General features: G+C 43.8%; 1 protein-coding gene across 1 annotated transcript in view; it reads left to right on the forward strand.

Moving 5' to 3' along the window:
* The first annotated feature begins 16,443 nt into the window (after positions 1 to 16,443).
* LIMD1 (LIM domain containing 1) overlaps positions 16,444 to 27,928 on the forward strand; it is a 52,864-nt gene continuing 41,379 nt past the window's right edge. The window contains exons 1-2 of the mRNA XM_084858126.1: positions 16,444 to 16,777; positions 17,491 to 19,347. Of these exons, the coding sequence (XP_084714252.1) occupies positions 17,859 to 19,347 (1,489 nt within the window). The 5' untranslated portion in view covers positions 16,444 to 16,777; positions 17,491 to 17,858. The remainder of the gene's footprint in view (positions 16,778 to 17,490; positions 19,348 to 27,928) is intronic.

Consider the following 27,928-nt stretch of genomic DNA (forward strand, 5'->3'; position numbering starts at 1 on the left):
GTCCTGCACTCTGGGATGATCAAGAAGAGATCCTGTTCTTCCTCTCTGTGACAACCTTTCAAGTACTTGAAGAGCGCTATCATATCTCCCTTCAGTCTTCTCTTCTCAAGGCTAAACATGCTCAGTTATTTCAGTCTCTCTTCATAGGGCTTTGTTTCCAGTCCCCTGATCATCCTTGTTGCCCTCCTCTGAACCGTCTCCAGTTTGTCTGCATCCTTCTTAAAGTGTGGTGCCTAGAACTGGACACAGTACTCCAGATGAGGCCTAAGCAGTGCTGAGTAGAGGGGAACTAGTACTTCCCAGGATTTGGAAGCTATGCTTCTATTAATGCAGCCCAAAATAGCATTTGCCTTTTTTGCAGCCACATCACATTGTTGGCTCATATTCAGCTTGTGATCGACAACAGTTCCAAGATCCTTCTCACTTGTCATGTTGTTGAGCCACGTATCCCCCATTTTGTAACTGTACATTTGGTTTCTTTTTCCTAGGTGCAGAATTTGGCATTTATCCCTACTAAATGTCATTCTGTTGTTTTCTGCCCAGCCCTCCAGTCTATCCAGATCACTTTGAATTTTGTTTCTGTCTTCCAAAGTATTAGCTATCCCGCCCAATTTTGTGTCATCTGCAAATTCGATCAGCATTCCCTGCACCTCCTCCTCCAAGTCATTAATAAAAATGTTGAAGAGCACTGGGCCCAGGACTGAGCCCTGCAGTACCCCACTTGTTACCTCTCCCCAGTTTGAGAAGGTCCCATTGAAAAGCACTCTTTGAGTCCGATTCTGTAGCCAACCGTAGATCCACTGGATCGTTGTTTCATCTAGCCCACTTTGAGCTAGTTTGCTCATCAGGATATCATGGGGGCACTTTGTCAAAAGCTTTGCTGAAGTCGAGGTATATGATGTCTACAGCATTCCCACGGTCCACAAGGGAGGTTACTTGATCAAAAAATGAGATCAGATTCGTCTGGCAGGACTTGTTTTTGACAAATCTATGTTGGCTTCGAGTAATCACGGCATTGTTTTCAAGGTGGTTCCAGATGGATTGCTTTATCATCTGCTCCAAAAACTTTCCCAGGGATTGATGTCAGACTGACTGGTCTGTAGTTCCCAGGTTCCTCCTTTTTGCCCTTTTTGAAGATAGGGACAACATTAGCCCTCCTCCAGTCATCTGGCACTTCCCCCGTCCTCCATGATTTCTCAAAGAGAATAGACAGCGGTTCTGAAAGTTCTTCTGCCAGTTCCTTTATTACTCTAGGATGCAGTTCATCTGGCCCTGGAGATTTGAACTCATTGAAAGTAATTAGGTGTTCCTTGACCATATGCCTATCAATCTCAAGCTGCAATCCTGCTCCTTCAGCCTGTACTTCGCCTTTGCCAGGGGGGTCATAGACCCTCTTTTGGGAGAAGACTGAGCCAAAGTAGGAATTGAGCACCTCTGCCTTTTCTTTGTCATCTGTTATCGTTTTGCCATCCTTATTTCATAGCTGAACAACCATTTCTTTCCTCTGCCTTTTACTATGCACGTAGCTGAAGAAATACTTTTTGTTATTTTTAGCATCCCTCGCTAACCTCAGCTCATTCTCAGCTTTAGCCTTCCTGACACCATCCCTGCTATTCTGTGCTACCTGCCTGTACTCTTCCGTTGTTACTTGGCCTTCTTTCCACTTCCTATATGTGTCCTTTTTTGTTCTCAGGTTATCCCTAAGCTTTTTGGAAGCCACATTGGCTTCTTCTGTTGTCTTCCACCTTTTCTTCTTGTTGGAATTGTTTGTAATTGTGCCTTGAGAATTTCCTTTTTTAAAAGCTCCCACCCATCTTGGACTCCTTTTCTCGTTAGCGTCGCTTGCCATGGGACGTTACTGATCATTGTTCTGAGTTTATTAAAATCAGCTTTCCTAAAATCCAGGGTACGCGTTTGACAACACTCGGCTTTTGCTTCCCTTAGAACCAAGAACTCAAGTACAACATGGTCGCTTTCCCCCAGAGTTCCTGTAACTGCTACTGTATCCACTAAGTCATCTCTGTTGGTAAGGATCAAGTCAAGGATAGCTGATCCTCTAGTTCCTTCCTCTACTTTCTGTAGGAGGAAGTTATCCGCCACACAAGTCAGGAATTTCCTGGAGGGGCCATGTTTTGCAGAATTTGTCTCCCAACAAATATCGGGGAAATTGAAGTCCCCCATTACTACTATATCATGCTTCCTTAAAACATTGGCTATTCGCTTTTCAAAAGTTTCATCCTCGTCTTCTCCTTGATTGGGTGGCCGGTAGTAGACTCCGACCACCAGGTTCCTTTTATTCTTTGCTTCATTTATTTTGATCCAGATGCTCTCGATGGAGCTATGAAGCTCATCCTCCTGTATTTCTGTGCAGAGATATGTATTTTTCACATACAGTGCAACCCTACCTCCCTTTCTGTTCCTCCTGTTCTTTTTGAACAAGTTATATCCTTCAATTGCTGTATTCCAGTCATGAGAGTCATCCCACCAAGTCTCAGTTATACCTATCAAGTCATAATTTCCCTCCTGTATTAAGAGTTCAAGTTCGTTCTGTTTGTTTCCCATAATCTGGGCATTAGTATATAGACATCGAAGACCATGTGCTTCATAGTCTGGCTTCCTTCCTACATGTGTCGGAAGACTATTATTGGGCGCTATCAGAGCTGTTCTCTCCGTTGCAGTGCATGCGCCTACGTCCATTGTTACCCCCAACTTTACATCTCCCTTCCCCGTAGGATTCAGTTTAAAGCCCTCCTGATGAAGTTCTTCATGCTGTGGCCAAACACATTCTTCCCATCCTTTGTGAGGTGCAACCCGTCCCTTGCCAACAGCCCATCTTCCAGGAAGTATAGCCCGTGGTCCCAGAATCTAAATCTCTCTTGTCGGCACCACCTTCGTAGCCAGTCATTCACCCGGAGTTTTTTCGTTCCCTTTCTATCCCTCTTCTAACTACTGGAAGGATGGATGAGAAAACTATCTGGGCCCCAAAGTTCTTGAGTTTCCTTCCCAAAGCTTCAAAGTCTGACGTGATTTCTTCATAGCTCCGCTTGGCGGTATCATTTGTTCCCACATGGATGAGAAGAAAGGGATACCTGTCAGTGGACTTTATGAGTGCAGGCAACCTTTCAGTCACGTCTCTGTCAGGAGCGCCCTGGCGGCCTCTTTCAGTCTACTCCAATAGCCAACTCAAGACACAGACGGAAGGATTCTTTTCAAGGCTTTAATCCATTTACAACTTAATGACTCTATCAGATGCTAATCACCAGCGACTAAGCAAGGAGCAGCAGAGTGGCCTATGCTCCGAGCAGGCAAATGATCCTCGTTTGAAGGAGAGTCACTTGAAGACCCTGAACTTATGGGCTAGGGAGAGATTCTCCCTCTTTCCCTTGGGTCCACGGGAGGTGGCCGTTGCTTGCGCGCCAAATGGGCGCTGCGCCTCCTTTCCGCGCCCTCCATCGCTCGTCGCTCCCTGCGTCTGCGTCGAGCATCTAGCAAGCCCCATTCCCGCACTTTCTCGCTGCCAGGATCACTATCTATCTCAGGAATGCCGGCAGGAGGAATCTCTGCCAACTGCTGTGCCTGTGAGGGATGAGCTGGCTCCTCTCCCACGGATTGCTGATCCTCCTCAGAATCAGAACTGCTCTGGGGTTCTATCGGCTCAGTTTCCACCCTGACAGTCTCTAATCCATCCTCCCGGGAGACAACATACCCGGCGAGTCCACAGGTCTTCGCAACATACTTGGGTCTCGATCCCACGCAGCAAGGAGTCTCCCACTACTACCACTCTTCTCTTCTTCTTCTTGTAGGCCTGGGTTTCATCGCCTCTGTTTGACTGACCTTCAGCCTCTTGCTCACTCTCATGTAGGTTCCCCTGTGATTCTTCCTCTGCAGGTTGTCCTCCAGTCTCATCCGCAAGTACCTGGAATCGGTTCCACAGCTCCACTGCTTCCACTGGTGCAGAGTGGCGTCTAGTTCTTCTCCTAACTGTCACCCTTTTCCAAGGAGTATCCTCTACTCCATTTTTCTTCACCTCAGCATTTCCCACTTCTGCCTCAGCTTGCTGTTGCTCTTCAAGCTTCTGGTCTTCCCTTTGCTGCTGTAGTTCCCCCATTCTGTCCAAGAACACTTCGTGTTCTCTTATTCCCTGGAGGGTCAACAGTTGCCGCTCCAGTCCACTTACTTTTTCTTCCAGCAGCGTGATCAACTTGCACTTGTTGCAGGTGTAGGCCATGTTGTTCTCAGGCAAGAAAACAAACATTGCATACACTTTGCAGGTCACCACCACTGGAAAGTCTTGTCCTTCCATTGCCTCTTTTCCCTTTTTGAGTCTAGCTTTGTGATTGTTCTAGACTAGCCTGTGCCTGCTCCTCTGCTCAGTAGAGGTTAAAAGCAGAGTCCCACTGGTGTGGAAGTGTGTGTTACAAGACAAATAAATGAAAAAGTTAGTTAGAATAAAATAAAATAAAAAAATGTTAGGGGCCTCCCCCTTGACCTCCCCTGCCAAACTCCCCTGGCCAACTCCTGTTTGCTCCCCCTGTCCGCTCGCTCTGGTCGCTCGCTCTCTGGGAGCTTGCTTGCTTCTGTAGTCCCTGGACCAGCTGGAGCAGCTTGCTCTGCTCTGCTCAGCTGGGAGGCGGGAAACAGACTGAGCTCTGTTTTAGCTCAAGTTGTACTATTTATGTATGTATGTAGGTATGTATGTATGTTTGTATGTACAGGATATATATACAGCTCTATAGCTAACAAGATCCCCGAGCAGTTACTTTGGGAAAAACATCATTTGAATTGCTCTCAGCATAAGCCCAAAATTACGTTTTTGCATGCCACTGCTTAAACATCAGAGAAATATTAAATAACATGCAAAATTGTGCTTTGTGCTCCTGAGTAGGGATGGACCAATCTGTCAATTTCAATTTCTCATTTTTCCAATCTTAAGTTTGGTTTGCCTTGAATGTTGAGAATTTCTCCAGCCTTAATTTCAGTTCATCTTCAACTTTGAGATTTTTTTAAAAAGTTGAAATTTATAAGCATTTTTGGTGCACATTTCGCCTAATACAGACATTTTTGTATGCATTTTTGCCTAATACATACAATTTTTGCAAGCACTTTTCTGAATATAATGCATTTTAAGTGTTATTTCCCATAATATGCACGTCTTGTATGCATTTTTGATTGGAGAACTCCATTGCAAAATTCAGAGAAGTGTGAATTTCAAAGGATAACTGAGTTTCAGTTCACACAGTTGTTTCGAAGTGAGAAATTAGGGACCTTTGCATTAAAATGCACACAGAACAAATTTCTGCCCACCCATAGTAACCTGTTTGTTATCTGCACACAATACAAATGAGCTTCAAACAAATGTCCCTCCTTGTGTTGTGATCCTATGAACTGTTCATGAGGCTTGATGCTTGAATGTTGAAATTGGAAAGAAAATGTGAATGTAAGCTGATGGTCCTCAGGCCCTCAGATGTGCTGTTTCTCTCTTCTACCCAGTAGCTCACCCTTCTTCTATTCCCTTCAGAGAGAGAGAGAGAGAGAGAGAGAGAGAGAGAGAGAGACTGGATCTGACTGAGGCATGAAGTGAAGGAGAGGCAAGTTCAGGCTGTTGGAGCAAAATGAATGCTAGAAGCTAAAAATAAGGGAAAGCAGGGGGAGGCATGCAGACAATTCTGCTATATTCCAAAATGCTGGTACTTGCTGCATTGTGCTGGATTGAAACTCTAGGGCTTTTAATGTCAAAATCTGTCAGAGTTTATGAAAGATGGTCAATCTTTGCAAAGTGCTCAATACTTGTACATGCCTTTAATAATTTCAAGCAAAAACTCCGCAAAGCCCTTCACAAAGAATCGATGAAGCTTTATGGCAATCCAATTCATCATGCCGCAAAATCCAGCATCTTTCTTCTTCTGATAGCTGCTCTCATCCATATTCTGTCATTTTTGGCAGGTGTAAGCTCAGAGCTTAACTGTGGCTGGATCATGCTTTCCATGTTCAATGAACAGTATTGTCCAGAAGCATTCATTAATAATAATTCAACTGCATTAAAGAATGCATGATTTAAGAATTATTTAATACTTATGACTGGCTAATATGAGATTAGTCAAATGTCATGCTATTGTACACAAGGAAAGTATTTGTCCCCGTACTTGTTGTCCCTGGGCTACACAACACCATTATCCAAACAAATGTTCTAATGTAGCTGAATGTAGTTCTCCATTTCTGGTTTCAAGCCTCCACCCACATACATGGATACAGGTTTTGCCTTTCTTCTGCTTTTGGCCTGCCATGATAATTTTGCATATTAAAAAATGCAATGCATGGAACAAAATAAACAAGTTCCAGATAAAACAAAACATTTCCAGTCCCATCAATTTAAAGTATGTACTTATAGGTAAACTTGGACTAATGTTTTCAGTACCTAAGGGAGCAATCCTATGGCCGCTAGACAGTGGCTAGATGGCCATAGGATATGCTGTTTTCCAGGAACCGACCTCCTTCCACTTCTGCACTGCCTCCGAGGCAGTGCAGAACAGCCCAGTCCTCTGTGCTCTCAGGAGGAGCGCGGAGCAGCTGGAAAGGGGTGTGGCTGGGGGCATTCCAGGATGGGGAGGGCGTAGTTGCATGTAAGACACACCCTATGCGTCGTACAGCAGCCTCCTTTCCTATTCCCGCGGCTAGACAGCTGCAATCGGCTGTCTAGCCAAAAAAGCAGGGCAGGAGCAGTGCGGAAGGAATGATCCCCTCTGTGCTTCTCCTGCCCTGCTTTGGATAGGCGGTCGCCTCCGAGTTCAGGGGCAGCTGCATATCTTGATAGTATTGCGCCCTAAATGTCTGCTCAAACACAGCTGGAATTATGAAAGATGAAGCAGTGGGAGAATATGAGAAAACCTAAACATAGGCAGCTTGTGTTAAAACAAGGAATTTGAGAACCACATGCTGGGAATTTTACGGCTTCCATAAGAACATAAGAAGAGCCTTGCTGGATCAGACCAAGGGTCCATCTGGTCCAGTATTCTGTTCATATAATGGCCAACCAGCTGTCCCCAAAGCAGGACATGAATGCAGCAGCACTGTCCCGCCCATGTCCCCCAGCAACTGGTGTACATCTACCAGCTATTTTGCAGTTAAAATGTACACCTATTGCATAATAAAGACAATATTCATTGCATGAAATCATGATTGAAACCAGGATCTTGCATACTGGACGAAATGTTTTAAAGGTGTCCTCAAATAGCTTTGTTTAATGGCTATTAGTTATGTTTTTAACATTTCATCCTTGCTACACAGAAGCTGCTTTTCTGCAAGTGGCTCCCTCGTGGTTGGGGTCACACTTAAATATCCCACCTATGTGGGCAGCAGTCAATCACATGGATTGTCAGGTCCCAGTCATTTGGCCTTTGTGACACTTGACTGGGTCACAGGAGCTGCTCACAGAAGTCACTCATCAAAAAGCAGCTCCTGTGTTTAAAGAGTCCTTCCCCAACCTGGTGCACTCCAAATGTGTTGGATGAAAACTCCTATTACCCCTAGGCAGCATTGGCTGTGCTGCTTGCTGCTGATGGGAGCTGTAGTCCGACACATCTGAAGGGCACCAAGTTGGGGAAGGTTGCCCTAAATCAGGCTTTCCCAACCTGGTGAGCCCTCTGGATGTTTTGGACTACAACCATTGACCATGCTGGCTGGGGCTGATGGGAGTCAAAGTCCACAAAATCTGGGGGGCACCAGGTTGGGGAAGTCTGCTCTAAATGTTTAACTGAATGGAGCAGTGTAAGTTTAAAAAACAAACAAACACTAATGGAGACCATGATAATCTGATGGATTTTATTATGCCAGAGATGTTTTTAAAACCATTTTCCTTCAAGGATTGGCAAAGCCCCAGGAATAAATGGAATCACTGCTGAAAATTAATCCACAGATGTGATTGCTAAAATTTGCATCAGCATGATTTATGAATAATGTCTGTTGAAAGGTTGGGGAACTGCCTGAAAGTTTAAAGATGATCTCATAAAAATTTATGGCAACCTGCCCTAAAGGCAACTATAATAATCATATATTCAGATATGTAAAATGGTAAAATTGTGGTGCAGTAGTAATGCCAGTTGTAAACATGCTTCAAGAAAAACAGTACACTTCTTATGTTTCTGCATTTCTGTGGACACGATAGTTATCTTGAGAAAGGCGGTGGGGAGCAGGAACAACAAACACTTCTTCATGGTGTTTTAATGGAGTTTACTTTATGAATGTTTGTATATTAAGAGCAAGGTTTCCTGCTGTAGCATGTGCCTGGTAAATATGCAGCCTGATCCCCAGCAGAATACAGTGCCCCCCTAAGACAGTGCTGGTTATAGGCATTTCCTCTATCAACACTTTCCAAGAATTCAGGAAACTTCATGGTGGTTAAACCAACAACTGCACTGCTTCCCTCTTAGACCCTGTCCGTATGAAAGAAAAGGAGCAGGAAGGCACCCAGTTGTGTGATGGAATACAGTGGTGAGGCACTCCAGTGGAAAGAAAAGGAATAGAATAGCCTAAAAGGCAGTTGAAGGAGGGTTCCACCAGCAGCAAGGTTTAGTAAATCCTTCCAGTGTCAAAGCTGGCACCAGTGGATAGGCGGCCCAGGCAAGACTATTGCTTCTGCTCAACATGTGGACTGGCTGGAGAAGAAAATATTGCCAGTGCCTAGCACTGGAGCTACCATGGCAAGTTAGTCCTGCTGTGCAGTAATGAATGCTGAAGTGCAGGTGGTCATCAGGTCAGTCTCTGTAGTCACATCCCCAAGGAGCACAATCTAACTGGGGTACAAAGTACAGATGTTGGGGAGCCCTCTCAAGTATGGCTTGGATATGAACTGCATGGGTTCAGAACACCCACCTCAAAATGGGAGGCGATTCTTCCAATCCCAAACTTTCTTTCCCTGTTCGGATCAAATTCTGAGCGCTCAGAGGAAGTCCTGCATCCCAGTACTTGTCTCTTTACCACTCTCCCGCCCCTCCAAGTTGTTATTTGTTGGGGGATTGATATCTCACCTTTTCATGATCGCTTCATGGCGGCTTACAAAATCAACTAAAATTAAACAATACAACCATAACAATAAATACGAAAGGTAGCAGGTAAAACAAATAATGAGTTGGTGCATAAAATACTTTTAACATATTGTATTCCTATCTCTGTATGACAAAGAGCTAAACAGAAATCACTAGGCTTGGATCTTTAAACATTGGTACCTCTCCCCTCCTGTTGGATTCGTTTGGAGGGTCAAATGGGGTGATATGATTAGTAGGGGAGTGTCCCGTTTCTAAGGGCTATCCAGTCTCCCTCCAACTGGTCATGTTCCGCACAGGTTGGTTTTCTGTCTGTGGGTGTTACACTGTTCTTCCTATATAGAGAAAAGTGTTCTATGTATGCTGTGTGGGAGGAAAATTGTGCTGAGCATTTTTCAGAACACTTTGCAATCAGCGTCTTCAGCTTAATTGTCATCATCATTCTGCTTCTCTTTATTAGGAGAGCAGAAGCTGCAGCCTTGAAAGCATAATAAATAATTTGGGGCGGGGCGGAACCTAGCACATATATTTGAACAGGTGTCTTTGTCTAGTGAGGTTTTAACCTAGTTGTGTAGACATCAAGTTCATTTTTCACTGAGGTAGATTTCCAGAAGGTGCTAAACATCCTAATTTTCAAGCATAGACTTGCAGCCCACTCTGTACGTTTGTTTTCTTGACAAAGCAGAGCAGGATGAAACTGGGTGCTAGGGTTCTTTTCCCCCTCCCTCCTTTATTTGTTGTTAGTAATTCAGTGCATGGGAAATTCCCTACTTCAGAGCCTCAGTATGATTAATCATACACAAATTCCTGAATAAAATCAATAATGTTTGCCTTAAAGGTAACAATTATTCTGTGCAAGGACATATCACTGCGTTTAAAATAACAAATGGGGAGAAAATAAAGAAGTATGTTCCACACAGGATATACTCATAATTTGCTTACATACTTAGGGATTCAGAAAATTATTTTTCGTAAGGCATTTTTATCACCTGAACATAAAATCAGTGCAGACATGCATATATATCACCTTCAGTGCAATTGTACACATACCTACTCAGAAATTAACTCTCATTGACCTCAATGGGAATTACTCCCAGGTTAGTAGGTACATGATTGCAGCCTAGTTTCTTAACACTTCATACTCTACATACACTTGATTATTTGAAAATGAAAGTAGGAACTGACTCAGTTGTACCACCATATATTTGAAGTGATGCTGGGAGATGCTACATTTCTGCAGCATTTGATCTCTGATGAATCATTTATATGTGCAAGCTAGCAAATAATAAACACACACATGTGAACCAGCCCATAGAATATGACCCAGTTCACACATCATGGCCAATTCCTGTGTTATTTAACCCAGGAATTGGCAGGGTGCTCAGGACCAAGTGGCCCGCTTGCCACTTCTACTTTCAGTTAACCCAGGAACACTCCATTCCTGGGTTGTTTCATGATATGCGAACCCAGAAACTCTGGGTTGTTTATGGGTTAACCCCAGAATTAACACAAAAACAAACGATGGATTGTTACTTGACAGCAGTAGCAGGCAAGCAGGTGGAACCAGCATGGTCACTCACTCCTGCACATTAACAAACAACCCATGGTTTACAAACAATGGGTTGTTTGATTGCAAACTGGGTCTATGTGTCATTACCAAAGTGATCTAGAGATACTCTGTTAGTGCTGGTCCTGATCACTTAATTGGGATGTGGAACTGCTTGTGGTTTCTAATATTAGTCGTCTCTCTGTGCTGGTGTTAAGAACCTATTATTTTCATCTACCACAGAATGAAGAATAATTACTTTAAAACTTCAGTCTTAAACACTCTTTCCTGCATGTAAGCCCCACTAACAGCAGGACTTAATTCTGAGTAAACATCAGAAGATCGCACTATGTAGTACAATAACAGAATCCACACTCTGTCGCTATTGCCCAGCATTAGATTAGATTCTTAAGTGGAGGTGGATATCAGGAGCATGTATTCAGTGGTGTAGTGCCCTGGGGTTGCACCGGAGCTTTGCTCCTGCACTTTTATTGGAACTGGCTCCCAGCTGGGGTCTCAGTCTGCTGCCACTGCTGCTGCTGCAGGGCAGACGTGGCAGAGGAGGAGGGAGCAGAGGAAGGGAGTGCGGGCAACTGGCAGCTGCTTCTCGCCTACCACACACAGCCGGCCAAAGGGGGTGAGAGAGGGAGCCTGAGGGAGCCCTGCAGCCTCCTCTCGGCGCTCCCTATTCTCTTTCTCAGCTCTTGGCTTCTCCGCCTTCCACCCCCTGAGCAGCCACCATGCCTCGCAACTCCACCATCCCCAGCCAGTCCCTAAGCTTCCTGACCCTTTTCCCACCCTGCTGCCCACCCCTGCTCTGTGCCTGCGCACCCAGCACTGCCCTCGTCGTCCTGCAGCACCGGTCACCCGTTCAGGGCTGCTGCTGCTGGCCACGGCAGGAGCAGGTGGCGGCGGGGCTGGGGGTCTTGCCATTGTCTGTTGCTCATGCACACACAGATATGTGTGGGAGAGGGATTCCAGTGGGCTTGATGTGCAGATGTTAGCAGGGGATCATGTTTTAGCACCATGCAGTGAAAGGTTTTCACCTGCTGTTTGTTCGCACATCAAGTTTGTCCTTCAAGGTGCAGGAGGGGGCCTGGGGTTGGATCCAACCGCTCTGGTTGACAGTAGGATCCTAGGTTTGTTTACCTGGAAGTAAGTCCCAATGTGTTCAGTGGAATTTATGTTGGAGGGACTAGGGCCATGAGTCACTTAACCTGAACCTGAAGGGTTAATACGAGTAAAGTGGGAGGGGATCTGAGAGATCTTCTGCCTTTTCCTTGTCTCCTCCCTCCTATCTTCTTCCTTCTTTCTCCTGCAACTGATGCTGATCTCAGCCAGCGTACCTTGAGATGTGAGTTTGTTATATCTCCAGTAAAAGTCTGTTCCTAACTCACCACTCGAGTGTGTTTTGCTTACATCTGTGGCTACTGACGGGGGTGGGACGCTGATTCCTAGTTTAGTTTTACTCCCCTAGTGGTGCTTGTAGCCTTGTATGGCAATCCTACTTGTCTGTTCAGAAGTAAGTACCATTATGTTCAATGGGTTTTACTCTCAAATAAGTGTGTATAGGATTGCAGCCTTCAACGAATGGGGGTCACCACGGACTAAGTTCCATTTATTTTAATAGGGCATTGCTTCACACCTGGTTGCAGTGGCTCTTCATAATAATTAATAATAAATATACTATGATTATATTATTATTATTACTACTACTACTTCATGTTTCTTGAATTAAAAAGGACTAACCGTTTTAGTCCCCACTGGAGGCATTCAAGATGAAGCTAGGCAGCCATCTGTCAGGGATGCTTTGACTTGGATTCCTGCACTGAGCAGGGGGCTGGACTCGATGGTCTTGTAGGCCCCTTCCGACCCTACCATTCTATGATCCTATGATTAACCAAATAATATTTTCTAGCAAGTTGCTGCACATGACTTTGTGTGTGTGTGTGTTCTTTTTAAATGGACCTTTTAATAATTCTGAATTAGGGTGACCAGGTACTCCAAACAAAGTGACTGAAAGCTCATTTGTATTGTATAATCTTACAAGGTTGTATAATTTTAGAAGGGTGTGTGGCTGTGAGAGCGTGTGGCTGCGACTATCATGAAGGGACTCTGCACTTCTGAATTTGCCACTACACTACTGCATGTATGTGCTCCATTGCTACAACAGCTGCTTAGGTCCCAATTGGTTGCCAGACCCAGTTCAAAGTGCTGGTTACAACTTTTAAAGCCTTCTATGGATTGGGATCAAGAGAGTTGAAGGACTGCTCCAATATGAGACTGCCTGAGTATTAAGACCGTCAATAGAGACTCTTTTCTGTCTTCCAAAATCATGTTTAACCGAGACCAGAGAGAAGGCTTTTTCAGTGGCTACACCCAGACTTTGGAATTCCCTGCTCAGTGAGAGCTGCCTCGCCCCTTTCCTGGGGGTCTTCTGCCGCAGCGTGGAAACCTTTCTTTTTAGGAAGGTCCGTGGTTGTTAGTGCTTTTAGTGAACTTTGGTTGGTGGGTTTTTACTCCAGTTCTTATAGCTTTAACTTGTGGGGGTGTTTGCTCTGTTTCTTAAGTAATACTGTTTTAGTATTTTAATATAACTTGATTGTATTTGTATTGCATTTTTAAAGGTGCAATCCTATGCATGTTTAGACAGAAAAATGTCTTACAGCTACCGATATTCCAGCCAGACATGCTGGGGAATACTGGCTGGGAAATGCTGGGAGTTGTAGGACATTTTTCTATCTAAACATGCTTAGGACTGTGCCCTCAATCTCTCTCTATAGTATTTATTTTTCTTTGTTAGCCACCTTGAACCTTTTGGAAAGGTGGAATATAAATGTTTGAAAGAAAGAAAGAAAGAAAGGAAAGGAAAGGAAAGGAAGAAAGAAAGAAAGAAAGAAAGAAAGAAAAGAAAACATTAGGTAGTTATGCTCAAAAATCATCTGTTGGACAGGGCATTTGGTGAGGATGACAGAATCTTCATGGGTCATGGTGACTGTACTGTTCCACCCTTCTGTGCTGATTCTAGACCAAGTTCCCAGATGGAGAAAATTGTATTAAGGCAGAGCCAACTGTCTCATTCAGTAAGAACTCAGTGGTACAAGTCAGGTAGGCCTCCATTCAGAATTACATCTGTTTCATTTAATCTGTGCCATTGATTTGCAACCATTTTCTTTTTTGTTTTTGATTGTGCCTGTGAATATGGTGTTGGTGTTTTGTATTATGACAAAAACCATTTTAATTAAATAAATTATCCTAAGATAATTTGAGTTAGAATTGTTTCCTGGAAAAGGGTGGGTGGGTAGAAACAGTTTTAACATAGAATCCCAGAGAGAAATAGGGCTTTCTTTCTATAAATGGAGGCATCCTCCTGACCGTATTGTCTGGTGCTGTCTACTTGCCAAAATGTAATGTGCATGATGTGGGAGATTGTATAAATAAAATTATAGAGGAATATGGGAACCAGCCAAAAGAATAACGAGATTGTAGGTGGTCCAGTCAAACCGCAGCTCAGCTTTGGGCAACTCACTCACAGCTTCCCAGTATGCAAAATGAGAATATTAATGACCTACCATACAGATTTAGTTTGAAAAAAGATCGATAAATGACTTTCCTAATTAATGGGGCTGTAGAAATAATAGGATGCCACAAACTGATTGCATATCCAAGCTTAGATGGGCAAATATATAATGTAGCCCAACCTATAAAGAGTAGATGAAAAGGTGACTCTTTTTGATGAGCTGGCTAAGTAGGCATATGTAATCAGAGACTTCTTCTGAGCACATACAAAAGATATTTTCTTCACACTTTAACAATCATAAGCAGCCTTTGGCAATGCAGAATCAGTAATAATGGCTTCCAGCTCTGAGGAACTGACATCCAGGCAGGATTGGACCCAGGCATCTGTTGTTCTAGAAATAAAGCACAGGCTGCTCGATCCCAAGGTCCAGCTAAGATGGCTGCCACTCAAGGTACTGCTTCTGCTGTCTCATGCAAGCTGGTTCATATTCTTTACTCCCTCCGCAACCTGCTTTTGTCTACAGCAGCCTTCCCCAACCTGGTGCCCTCCAGATGTTTTGAACTACAACTCCTAGCATTCCTGACCATTGGCCATGCTGGCTGGAGCTGATGGGAATTGAAGTCTAAAATATTTGGGCACCAGGTTGGGAAAGGCTGGTCTACAGGAACCACATAATGCCAACCATACACAGCTTGACTGAACAGAGCGACCAAGGGCATCGACACACACAACCCTGGCAACAGTGCTGAACTTCTGTTAGCTGCCACTGCCACAGAATAACTAACCAATGTGCTCACCCCATTCACCTGACCTGCAGCCAGAAGGTACTGTCCTGGATGACATCCACTCCTACAAGCCCCAATAACATTGGAGTTTGGGATATGTTTCTTGGGTAGAACAAGAACACAGAATCCCAGAGAGAAAAAGGGCTTCCAGTAAGCTGTACTGAGGTAGATGAGAGGGGGAAGCGGGCTCATTCCACCTGCCCTGCGGACTTAATGTTTTCCTCTTCCCTCCCTATTTTTCCTTGTGTGTCATGTCTTTTTAGATTGTAAGCCTGCAGGCAGGGACTCTCTTGTTTTACTGATTATATGTAAGCCGCTCCGGGAGCCTTTTTGGCTGAGGAGTAGCATAAAAATACAAATAAATAAAGTAGGGGCCATCTGGGTCCCACTCCCCCACACCTCAGACCTGAATGATGAGCTCTGCTCCGTGCACTTACTCAACATGAGTTTGTAGTGCAGGCACTGTTGAGCCTTGCACAATATTTGTATAGCGAGGGGCACCTAGGAACAAGTTTAATGTGCCACACTATCTCTGTTTAGAAGCTATTTGTAGTACTTTCTTCCTCCCTAAAGCTAAACAGAAACAGAGCATAGCCCATGTAGACACAAGAAACTCAGTGAGTGATCTTGGTCCAGGCACCACCCATCTTTCAGCCTAAACCAGGGGTGGGCAAAAGACCTACTAGTAGATTTCTGAGTGACATAGGGTACAATCCTATGCAGGTTTAGACAGAAAAAAGTCCACCTCCCAGCATTCCCCAGCTGGCACAGTCGATCAGCAAGTGTTTCTCACTTCTGACTATTAAATCGTAGCAATAACTAAAAGTGTGTGTGTGCTGAAATAAAGAAAACTTTATTTTTTATGAACTTTATGAACTTTACGTTCAGTTTTCACAGGAAATCAGGTGTGGGGTTTTGTGTGTGAAAAAGCTGAGAGCTGAGTTCTGGCAAGGAAAAAAAAATCCTGGGCTCAAAGGTACACTTTACCTTTCTTTAATTCTAAGTGTACGGCTGCCACTCGGCTCCTGTTGATGGATCTCCGCAATCTCGTAAACGAACGCACAGAGCAGATCCCACAAGCTTCCAGTCTGCCCACCCCTGGTTTAAACTACCTCACAGGGTTGTTGTGAGGATGAAATATAAATCTATGTTCCTTACACTTACAGACCTCCTGGGCGGTGTAGGTAAATTAAAAACATTACTTTGGGAATGGGAGAACTTTGTGCCCCGAACTTTGAAAGGGGAGGCTCTGCTGCTCATTCACACGGTCGGGGAGGGGAGCGGAAGAGGTCTGAGCCTTGGCATCGCTGGCAGTAAAAACTAAACACGGGCACGAATTAAGCCGTGCTCTCGTGAGGCCGAGGCCGCCCTTTGCCGACCTGTCGGTCCAGCAGAGAGAAGGCGACGCGCAGGCTCGTTTCCGCTCCTCTCCCAGTCGCGAACCCGCTCGGCTGGCTCAGGCGCCGCCACATCTCGGGCTCTTTCTCAACCACGTTGCAAACTCGACGGGACCTGCCTGGAACTCCTCCCCGCCTCCCTCAGCTCCTCCTCCTCGAGCCTGGCAAGGGAAGAGGACGGAGAGCAGAGAAAGGGAAGAGGAGGAGGCCGGAGCGCCTCAACGGTCCAGGCTAGGACGGGGGTGGCTGGGAAGGGAAAGAAAAGTGGCACCAGGAGGAAGCCGCAGCTTCACAGCTCCGGAGCAAGGGGCGGCGGCGGCGGCGGCGCCGACATGGCCCTCCTGAGTGGAGCGTGAGTGACCTTCCACCACACAGCCTCAGAGCGCCCAAGCGCCACGAGAACTACCCAGTCCAGGAAGCGGGCGACTCCGAGGAGCAGCGGGCGGCGCCGGAGCGACCAAGGCGGCGAGCTTGGGCGCGCTTACCAGGGAGTAAGTCCCATTGAGCTCGGCGGGGGCTTACGCTTTCCGAGTAAACGTGCGCAGGGACGGGCTGCAAGGCGCTTGCGGTGCTCGAGCTTTCTCTCTCGCGTGCGCCTTGCGGCGGAAAGTCCTGGGCCCGGGCTCCCGCCCGTGCGCGTTTCTGCTGCCCCCCCCCTCCGCGCGCCAATTGCAGAGGCTGCACGCGCGTTGCATGGAGTGGCCCCAGCGTCTCGTCTCGTCTCGTCTCTGCTTGGCCGGGGGGTTGCGAGAAAAGAAGAGGGGGAATTCTTGAGGAAGCTGAGGAGGAGGGGGGAGGAGATAATGCCCTCCTTTCCAAGTTTAAGTCAGCCAGGCGGGGTAGCGGGTAAAGGACAGGACGTGCGAACTGCAAAGATTTCCCCTAGTTGGAGCAAAGTCTGGGGTTCCCGCGCTTCCTTCCTCCTCAGTGAGCAACCTGCGGCTTTTCTGAAGCTCGTCCTGATTTCCTCTGGGTTGGTGGGCTTTTCCTGTTTACTCCAGTCACGGTGTAAACGTCCTCTTTGACGTCCCGTGTAAACGTCCGCCCAGACCCAAACAAGACTCACTGACAGATAGCTTTGTCAGGCCTGACGGTTTAATATTAAACTAGGAACTCATTTCCTTTGGTTATGACAAAAAATGCAAGGGTATGTGTAATGTTGGTGAGACTCGTGCTAAAATAATCCCCCCTGTTTTTCTTCCAGCGTTTTCACCTATGTAATGTCTGGGATATCTGAAGAAATGTTTCGGGTAACCGTCCATTTCTTAACAAATTAAAAGCACAAAGAAGCTGGATCTTAATCGTTTTTGGAGTACATTCTGCATTCTCGTATAATCTCAGGAAGATACAACTGTTTTTAAAACCAACTTCTGGGATATAAAGTTTCCCTCCTGATTTTTCTCATTTTTTTTAAAAAAGTTTTAAATAACTCCGTTGGTTGAAGAGGGGAAATCTTGAGTTTAATGAAACAGATTGACTTCATTACTTAAAATCCCATTGTCTTAATTTTTCTTTCTTCTTGCATAGTGTGTGTGTACACAAGTTTTTGTTGTTTTTTTTTTTTTTTTAAAAATGGATAAATATGATGATCTGGGGCTGGAGGCAAGTAAATTTATAGAAGATCTTAATATGTATGAAGCCTCAAAAGATGGGCTCTTCCGAGTAGACAAAGCAATTGGGAACAACCCAGAATTTGAAGAAACCAGAAGGGTTTTTGCTACAAAAATGGCCAAAATTCACCTTCAGAAACAGCGAGAACAAGAGGAGCTGATGAAAGCAGCCCTGGGGGCTCCAAATGGTGGGGTTGGTTTTGGTACTCAGCATCAGCTTCCAGGCCATCCTGTAGCCAGAGGCACTACAGGAACAAATAAACTGCATTCTGGAGAAAATACAGCAAAGCCACCTTTGGCTACATCACCAACAGCGTGTGCAGGCCATCAGCTCGCCTTCCCAAACCAGCCCCAGGGCAATACTGATGGAGAGCGAGCAAAACTATATCAGGATGGCAAGAGAGCCAGTGGTGACTATGGATACAGTGAGAGTCCGGAAGCTTCTGGAGGACATGGTTATCACAGAGCAGGTCAGGTGAACCCATGTAGTCCCAAGTCCTCTTTTTCTTCCCTTTCCCGTGAAGAGTCCGTTGACAGTGATAATCGGACAGGTATTCAAGGTTGGGGAAGAGATGCTGATAAGTTTTCAAGCCTGAAACCCGCCGTGGGTGCCCATTTATGGTCAAACGTCAGTCACAGTGAGTCATTGCAGAGAAGTCCTACAAAACCCCAAGCAGATCTCCATCCATACCAGCAACTGCGAAACTCTTGCAGGTCTTCAGAAAGTGGGTATGGAAGCCAGGAAAGTGGAGGGGAAGGCCCTGGGCTTAGTCAAAGCTATGACCAAAACCCACCTTACCAGAGGTCATCCTCTTTCTCGCACGCCTGTCCCCCTTTGCCCTCTTCTGTTGGGTTTGGTGAGGAATCGCCTGTGGGGTATTCGCAGCAGAGATCTTCCTCATTCTCTGCTCCATCAGCACACCCATCTCAGCCTCTTTTGAATCAGTCTGATAATATTAATCCAAGCTGTGGCATTGAGATGTGGGCTTCCAGTGCCCCAAATAAAAGCATAGGTGACAAGCAGTTAAGACATAGTGATAGCACTCAGTCTTCAGTTTCTGGTTCACTTCCTACTCCACTACCTCCAAGTGTAGACTACCAGCAGGCTAACACTCATGCAAAACCTACAGGTCATTTTGTAGTTCATGGTCAAAATCACAGGGTTAATTGTGCTGGATCTGGCATGAGTCCTGAGCAGAATTCTGTTGGTGCAACATCTCATGGACCAATGATTTCCAATGTTCCAAAATCTCCTTTTAAAGAGGGCATCGCCACTCTTCAGCATGACTCTGGTCACCAAGAAACCTCCACTTCTGCAAAAATAAAACTACCCTGTCAGACACTCCTTCCACAGCAAGAACAAGGGCCATCCACTGCTGAATTAAAATTAGAAGCTCTTACCCAGCGTCTGGAGCAAGAGATGGATGCTTGTCCAAAGGCTGACTATTTTGGTAAGTATATGCGTTATTTACACTTAGAATGCATTTCTTTTTTTAATAATGTGTCCAATGATAAATGTTACAGTATTTGCACCTGCAGGCATATCTTCTTGTTTTCTTTTCTCCAGTGACACTAATCATGAGAACAACTAATACTTTTAAAATTATAGTTTCTGAAAGCTACAATTTTAATATAATAACTTCAGTAGAAAATGATAAGCTGTGCGGAAAATGAACGAAAGGCATGTTTTAGAAGCAAGTTGATATACCAATTTTAATGTCTCAGAGGCTGCAGTCCAGCACGCAGTTTATGCTGTGCGCTGGATTATAACCAGTTTATTTTGTTACTGTGATTTGCTAGTAATACGATGGGAGTATTTGATGAAATCATTTTTCAATTACAAAATATAATAAAGCTGACTAGTTATGCCCAAAAGTAGATGCATATTGTGGTGACAGCCTGAGAAAATGACAGTGGACACAGCTGTACCAAATTGCATTAAGTTCCATGGAAGTGAATGGGAGAAGTATTGGAGCAATACTTGATAGTATTTAATGGGTCTTTGGTATGCTCATTATGTACATGTGGTCCCAGTATCTTATGGATTTCCATCTGTTTCCTTGTAAAGTGTGGCATTAATGAGAAGAGGTTACTTAGTAGTATTATAAAAAATGGTAGATCTGCTCCTGGATGTAGTGAAGGCAAATATGATTTTGCCAGTTATTTTGTGTGCACCCCCCTTTTTTTTCCATTTTAGATTTTAGAGCTAGGTGTAACAACAGCAATAGGATAAACCAGTTGTTCTTCCATCCCACTTTATTCCTGCGTATATTTGAAACACTTCCAAGAGTGTGCAAATAAAGGAAGGATGTCATACTTCCATTTTCATTTGTTTCTGGCCTTATGGTCACCATCACTTACAGGAGCATTCTAGGCCTTAATGACTTACAGGCATCAAGATCTTGTCAATACTACCAAGGTAGGATTATCTCTTCTAAGAAACAGAGGACTTCCACAGAAAATGGCAGTCCCGTGCAGTGTTTCCTCATCCTTTCAAATGACATCAGGACACAAGGCATTTTGTACTGCATATTATGGTGGGATGATAGAGGATTTAACACAGGACTGCTGTTTCCGGCAGCAGCCCTGTGTTTCTTAAAATATGTAATTCTGCACTATAAATGTCAAGAATATTCAAAAATTATTCTCTCAAGAACATAAGAATTGTGTTGCTGTATCAGACCAAGGGTCATCCTCTTCAGTATTCGAATTGTGGCAAGCTAAATGACTCTGGAAGCTTAAGAGTGGAGCATGGTGGTGATGCCCTACATCCCTGTTGACTTCAGCATTGTATTCTCAGAGGTATCCAACACCTCTGAAAACAATGTTGTTAGCCCCATTTTACAGATGCAGGAGGGACTGAGGCTGATATGGAGATGGGTCATTGAAGGCCAATCTGAGTTTGTGGTGTTGCTTGAGAATTAAACGCCGTTTTTTCCTTTGTGTAGGTCATGTTCATAACCATGTGTTGCACCAGCTCTCATTTTATGATGGACATGTTCTTTAGTGTTAAAACAACATCATCCTTATCTCAGCAAGCTGCTAATTTGTGATTAGAAGGTTTGCGGGTTGCAAATGTGTAATCGTTGTCTGAGTAAAATTGAAGCTAGGATCTGCTGGATTAGCTAAGGGGATGTGGCTGGTTATAATATTTCAGATTCTTTCACAGATTTACCTAGCTTAAGCAGCAAATCTAAATTCCTCAGTAAGATTTTTATTTATCTAGATATTTATATCCCACTTTTCAAGGCCCAGGCCTTCACAAAGCAGCTCACAATTTAAGTAGGCTAAATGCAACTTTAAAACAGTAAAAATAAAATTAAAACATTAGACTAATAGGAGACGCATCACCCAACTAAAAACATCAGAAATAATCCAGAGAGCCAGAACAAATGTATGACTTAAACAGCAGCAGAATCAAAGGCTTGCTGAAAAATAAAAGCCTTCAGACAGAGCATAATTAAAGAGGAAAATAAGCTCTTGGAGCAGTGAGTTCCACATATGGGATGCTGCCACAGAAAAGGCTCAGTCACAACTTGGAAGGCACATACGACAGGCTGCATCAGCTGATCTTAGAGGACAGGTTACTGTGTGTCCTCATCCACATGAGTAATGTTCATGTGTATAAGATGAACATATGTTTTCCAGGTCTTTAACTTAAGAGTCACTGCATACCATGGGGAACTTACAAATACCAGGGGAACCTGGCAAATAAACAGTGGGCTAAAGCTTAGAATTGAGAATCTAGTTTCATCATAAAATAACAAAAATCAATCAATATGTAAGGTTGTTACAGAAATGAAAGGTTGATTACACAAGCAGTGTTCAGCTTTGACCAGCAATTCCTTGACTGCCACTCTAAAGAGAGAGGGGGGAAAGGAGGAGCTTTGTATGGACAGGGGAGGGCATAGGCACCAGAGTCATCTGCAAATCCTACTTGGGTTACAGAGGGAGAGGTCAGAATATAAGTGGTGTTATTAACAGCATCACTGTAGTAGCACTTAAGTTTTCCCTCAATTGGCCAGTTCATCATGCACCCTGGGTGGCTTGATTAGGTTAGGGACTGGACAGGAGGAGCTGAGACTGAAACTGCATTATGGATTTTGCTTTTCTGAGGGGTAAGACTGCACACAGTGGGCCTGTTTGCATGTAATGGCAAACCATGGGTTAATGAACAACATAAAAGGTAAAAGTGTCCCCAGCCAGACTCTAGGGTGTGGTGCTCATCTCCATTTCTAAGCCGAAGAGCCAGCACTGTCCGAAGACGCTTCCGTGGTCATGTGGCCGGCATGACTGAACACCGAGGTGCGCAGAACGCTGTTACCTTTCCCGCCGAAGCGGTGCCTATTTATCTACTTGCAATTTCTTGCTTTTGAACTGCTAGGTTGGCAGAAGCTGGGACTGAAGATGGCAGTCCCAGCACTCGGGTCTCGAACTGCTGTCCTGCTGACCTTCCGATCTACAATTCAGCGTCTTAACCACTAAGCCACTGCGGCCCCTTTAATTAACAACATACCATAGGATAACTGCTGGGTTGTTAAGCCCCTAAACAACCCAGTGCTCTGGGTTCACATGTCATGCTCACAATCTATGAACAGGCTGATCATAGGTTGTTTAAAGAAAGCAGAAGTGAGACGTGTGCCAGAGCCAGCATGTTCGCTTGCTCCCGGCAAATTGTGATTTAATTAACTCACAATTTGCCATTACGTGCGAACCAGGCCACTGTATCAATCTGTGCAGGGGAAATAGATGTGTACCGGAATAGACAGCGTGTCTAAACTTGCAGAGTGAGTTTTAACTTTCGGCTTTCACTAAATAGTCAGCATTGCAAGAAGTACACTTTGATCTTCTTGTAAGTGCGTAATAAAACACAATAGTAATTTTGGTAACAGAAGGTCTAGACAGTGGGTGTGCAGGATTATTTTAATTAATGTCCTTGTAGGAAAGAGGAAAGCTGAAACTACTGAAGTCCCAGTGGAATCCAACGACAGACCCCCCGACCCCACCATCTCAGCAACAAGCCTGAGAAGGAAGCAGGGGCAGTGTAGCCAGTTCAAGAAGCCAAAATAGAGTTGGATGAAATATAAAGGAAAGAATTCAGTTGACTATAGGCCTCCTCCAACATAATATTTTGCAGTATAGTTCTACTTTCAGTAGGGAAACATCCCTTTTGAATTTAAATCCTGTTGATGGTGTGTGTGTGTATGAATCCCCCCCCCAAAAAAAAAGACTGATCAGGAGCTGTAAGGAATGCAATATCTTTATCACAGATACTTTCTGTAATAAAAAAAATATAAAATCAACATAGATTTCAATTCTAATAGAATATTTTCTATATTTATTCTGGTTCAGTAACTCTAAAAGTACTTATGTGAAATAAATGGTACGTAGAAACTGCTGTTGAATTGTAATTACATGAAGTGACTTGGAAAAGTTGATGATGTTGGAAATAGTTCTGTGCCTGCTTTCTTTTTTTAATCTCCTGACAGTTATCTAAGTATATGTGGTGGAGCTGACTTTGAATAAGATAAGACCATGTAGTTATTCAGCACTCTGGCTCGTATTTCAGATATAGCAATTTTCAAAGCATTTCAGCAACTAGACCTACTCTGGTGGAAACAGTAACCTAGGGTGCAATCCTGTGCATGTTTAGACAGAGTTTCTCTGTCTAAACATGCATAGGATTGTGCCCTTAGTCTGCAATCCTGTACCCACGTACCTGGGAGTAAGCCCCATTGAAAATGGGACAGTCTTGAGTAGGTAGGTATAGGATTGTGCTGTTAATCTTGTGGACTCTAGTATTTTAAAATGTTTAAAAGGGGTTAATAATGTAACTGTAACACAACAACTTCGCTTTAAATGCCCTTCTCTGCCTGTGAATGCTTGCACAGCAGCTGCGTTTTGGTCAGCGATCATCAGGAAATGGAAACTTGAGTGGTTTGAGAGACATAACTAAAATGATTTTAGGTTTTATAAAGTGTTAAGTTGCAAAGGCAACATGTTCTTAAAAAGTAATGTTATATCTTGCCAAAGTTTTATACTGTTTGCTTCAGAACTAAAGGTATAAAAGAATGGCAAGGAAATGCTCTTTTCAAACCAACATTTTCTCCCAACTATCATGTGGAAAATCAGAGTTTAAAATGAGTCATGTACATTATCTAAGAAATAACTGAGATACAAAGAATTTCTTCAGAGGATTAACATATTGCTTAAGTTATCTGCCAACTCAGCCATAACATACACATTTGTGACTTCTCAAACCCTATATGGTAGGGCAAAAGGATGGAAATGCCAAATAAAGTCAAGAATTTTGCTGACTGGATTAGAAAGCACCACAGTGGGATAAGTTATACCCACTTGTGTATCTGTAGTGATTTGATCTTTGTTTTATGTAGGATTTACTTTACTGAAAGTGCTGCAAGATGGATTATAGGGAGGATTTTTGAGAATGAATTTACACAATTGCCTTAGCCCTTGGACTCTTAATTGAGGGAAGCACACTTTCATTTCTTATAACTGATTTTTAGTATCTACCAAAACAGCTATAGTGGCATCTTTTGTAAGGTAGGTGGGACCACTTTATGCACTTTATGCATATCAGTTGTTGTTTTATAAGAAGATGTTAGATGTGGAGATATATGTCAGCATAGATAATTCCGTCGATGCGTGCATTCCTTTAGGATGACAAATTGGTGAGTTGTTCCCAATTTCATTGATCCGACCTTTATATATTCTGTGGCTGCCTTTTTCTGTGCTACATCAGAGCTTAAGGGTGCAATCCTATAGACTGCGCCCTTGCTGCTCAGAAGCCCTGAATTCAGTAGCTTCTGAGATTCTTATGCCCTGCTGGGCCGAAGCCAGCAGGGCGGGAAGAGCAGCGGAGACAATCTTTGCCTCCTCATCCTCTGATCTCAGGCTTTTTAGCCTGTCTAGTGAGGGTGCCTTGGAAAGGGAGGGAGGGAAGCTGGAGGGGGCTCAGGATAAAGATATGTAATACTTTTTTTTAAGAACATAAGAGCCGTGCTGGATCAGACCAAGGGTCCATCTAGTCTAGCATTCTGTTCACACAGTGGCCAACCAGCTGTCGACCGCGAACCCGCAAGCAGGGCATGAGCACAACAGCACCTCCCATCAAACCTAAACTTATTTTACTGCCTTAAAAATAAAGTAGAATATTTACAACTTAGCATATAAAATTGTACTATTTGGTATATTTATGAAACTTACAGAGCAATTTTATTTATTTAAATGTTTTTCTAGCCCACCTTTTAGGATAAAATCTCTCAAGACAGCTTACATAAAAGAATCCTATGCATGTTTTCTCAGAAGGAAGTACTACTTTGTTTTATAAGTGTGCAAGCATTGCAACCTCAAAAGCATAAATGTCTTCATTTTGCACAAGCAAAATTACAAATGCATCCAATAGGAGAGAGATGCAAACTGCTCAATGTCACCTAAGCACATGTATCATAGTTATTACCACCCGAACAGTGATAAAAGTTCAATACAGAAATGGCAAATCTTGTAGAAAACAAAAGGAAGTGTATTATTTTGACAGAAACAACCACATACAGTCACAGTATACTAGTAGTATATTTGGTTATCAACTTAAATTTTATAACAACATTGAAAACATTGAACTATAGTATACGCATGAATTATCATTCTCTAATGCTGTAGATCTGAGGTGGGAAAACTTTTCCAGCCCAAGGACTGGATCCTGTTTCAGAAAAGCTCTTGGGAGTCACATTCCTTTTTTTTACCAGAATTTTTCCCTCAATGGAAAAATTGGAAATTTTGGGGAACACTGAAAGAAACTATGAAAGATCTTGTCTTTTGGAATGAGTGAAATGCTTTTAAAGAGAAGGTTTTACTTGCTTAAAGGTGTAGTGTGAAGATTTCTATGTAACACAATCTACAGCAGGGTTGGGGAACCTCCAGCATGCAGGTCTCATAAGGCCTACAGGATATCCCCAACCGGCCTGTCAGCATCTTCTCCTGGCCCCACCCACTCTGAAGGAAAGCTCATATCTCCAATCAGCAGTTTGTTTTAAAATGTATTGTCATGAGCCACCTTGAGTGTCTCTTTATGAGTTGAAAGGCAAAAAATACTTTTTTAACTGTAGAATTACTTTATAAAGGGCAGGGAAATTAAACTTTTCAGGCTGTTCCATAACTGGAGATTTTAAGCCTTACCAGGCTGGCTTTGGTGCTGCTGATGTCTCTCATGGAGTGCTGTGATATCATTGTGCCTCACGAGGATAGAACCTTTTTTTTTAAGTGGGCAAAGTTGCCTCATAGTTTTTTATACTAGCTGTGTCTGTTTTTCAGTAATCCCATCTCATTGCACAGTATGTTATTGCATCATGGGGGAGGCAGAGCATAAGACCGGAAGTGAGTGGAACGTGCATTTTAATGGGGGGCAAACTGCTGGCTTAGTGAGCACAGTTGTTTTAATGTGTCATTTAACAGAGCAGAATATTTTATGTTTATCAAAGCATTGTGTCGATGAAACTTCAAAACTGAGTTGCAGCATGATTCTGGTACATGTTTACTGAAAAGTAAATCCCATAAAATTCAATAGCACTTATTCCCAGGAAAGTTTGCGTAGGATTGCAGCATTGGTGTAGCATTGTAGTTATAAACTATAGGAAACCCTTAGTTCAAATCTCACTGTCTTTGGTAAACTAGTATGCTCTTGTCTACAGGGTGGGGATAATAATGCTTGCCTACCTTACAAGGTTTCTTGTAAGGATTCCTGAGGAAATATGTGTCAAGTGCTTCGCAGTTTTAGGAAAACTTGCCTTATCAATACTGAGTATTAGTATTAAAATCTAGCCTTAGGATCAACAGCTACATTCAGCTCCCCACCTCAGAACCTTCCGTGGCCCTACTATGATTTATACGTGAGCCATACAAACAGACATTGAGCCTTCCTAGCTACTGTAGCTGCCTACTTGTTTCTCACTTTCACTCTTCTCCCACTGCTTGCCTTGGACTGGAAGGTTTCCACATACAAAACAAGAGGTAGCAATTGCTCCTTATGAGTGCACTTCACTGCGAGGGAAACCAAGTGCAGAGACTGGTTGCTGCCCCTTTGCTGTGGCCTGGGAGGTTCTGGGTCTGAGGAATACGGCAGTGGCTATCACTCTCTCTGTATACTGTCCTGACTGTGGTAGAGGAAAAGTGGGGAGAACTATCAGCACAGTTAATCTAAAACAGACTTCCCCAACCTGGCACACTCCAGATGTGTTGAACTCTAACTCCCATCAGCCCCAGCCACCATGGCCAGTGGTCAGGAATGCTGGGCATTGCAGTCCAACACATTTGGAGGGTGCCAGGTTGGAGAAGGTGGACCTAAAAGACAATATAAAGCCATATGAGCTGCAAGGTTGTGTTCCTCCTATTTGCCTTAAAGTGCCAATTGGTACATGAAGGCAGAATAAGCCAGGCAAGCATATGGTACAACATACAGTGCTCTGATTTTGGCTTTCTTCACATGGAGCTTTAATCCTGCGACTGAGATTGCTCCTTCACGGACGTTTGTGGGCTCTTTACATGATGCCGTGACCCTCTGGGGCATCTCCTGCACTAAATGCCCTTTGTTCCATTTTTAAATAGATTGCAGATAATGAGCAATCAAATTACCCCCGTTGTGTTCCACTTGAATTCTCTCAAAAAGAGGAAAAACGAAAAGTGGCAAGAAGAGAAGCGAGATCAATGAAAGATTATGGAAGACTTGGATACTGGGAGAAGGAGGGGGGAAGGGGAGGGGGAAAAGGAAGCAGGTGAAAAAGGGAGTCATCGTGATCCTGCATTTAAAACTGAAGCAGAAAGCCCTGTGTTAAATGCAGAATTTTAGGCTGGTGCAGAGATGCCCTCTGGGTTATCCAGTCACCAGAAGGCAAATGCTATTGCCACCAGTTATTATCAGCTAGCAAATTGCAGTGTTTCCTGTTTTAAATTATTTCATGGGAGAAACTATTTTGTTAGTAAGGCCTTGATAAATAGGTTGTCATGAAGTTAAGACAC

This window comes from Heloderma suspectum, chromosome 5 (genome assembly GCF_057233095.1).
Source record: "Heloderma suspectum isolate Gila_16-S chromosome 5, 16-S_ref, whole genome shotgun sequence".
Taxonomy (NCBI): Eukaryota; Metazoa; Chordata; class Lepidosauria; order Squamata; family Helodermatidae; genus Heloderma; species Heloderma suspectum.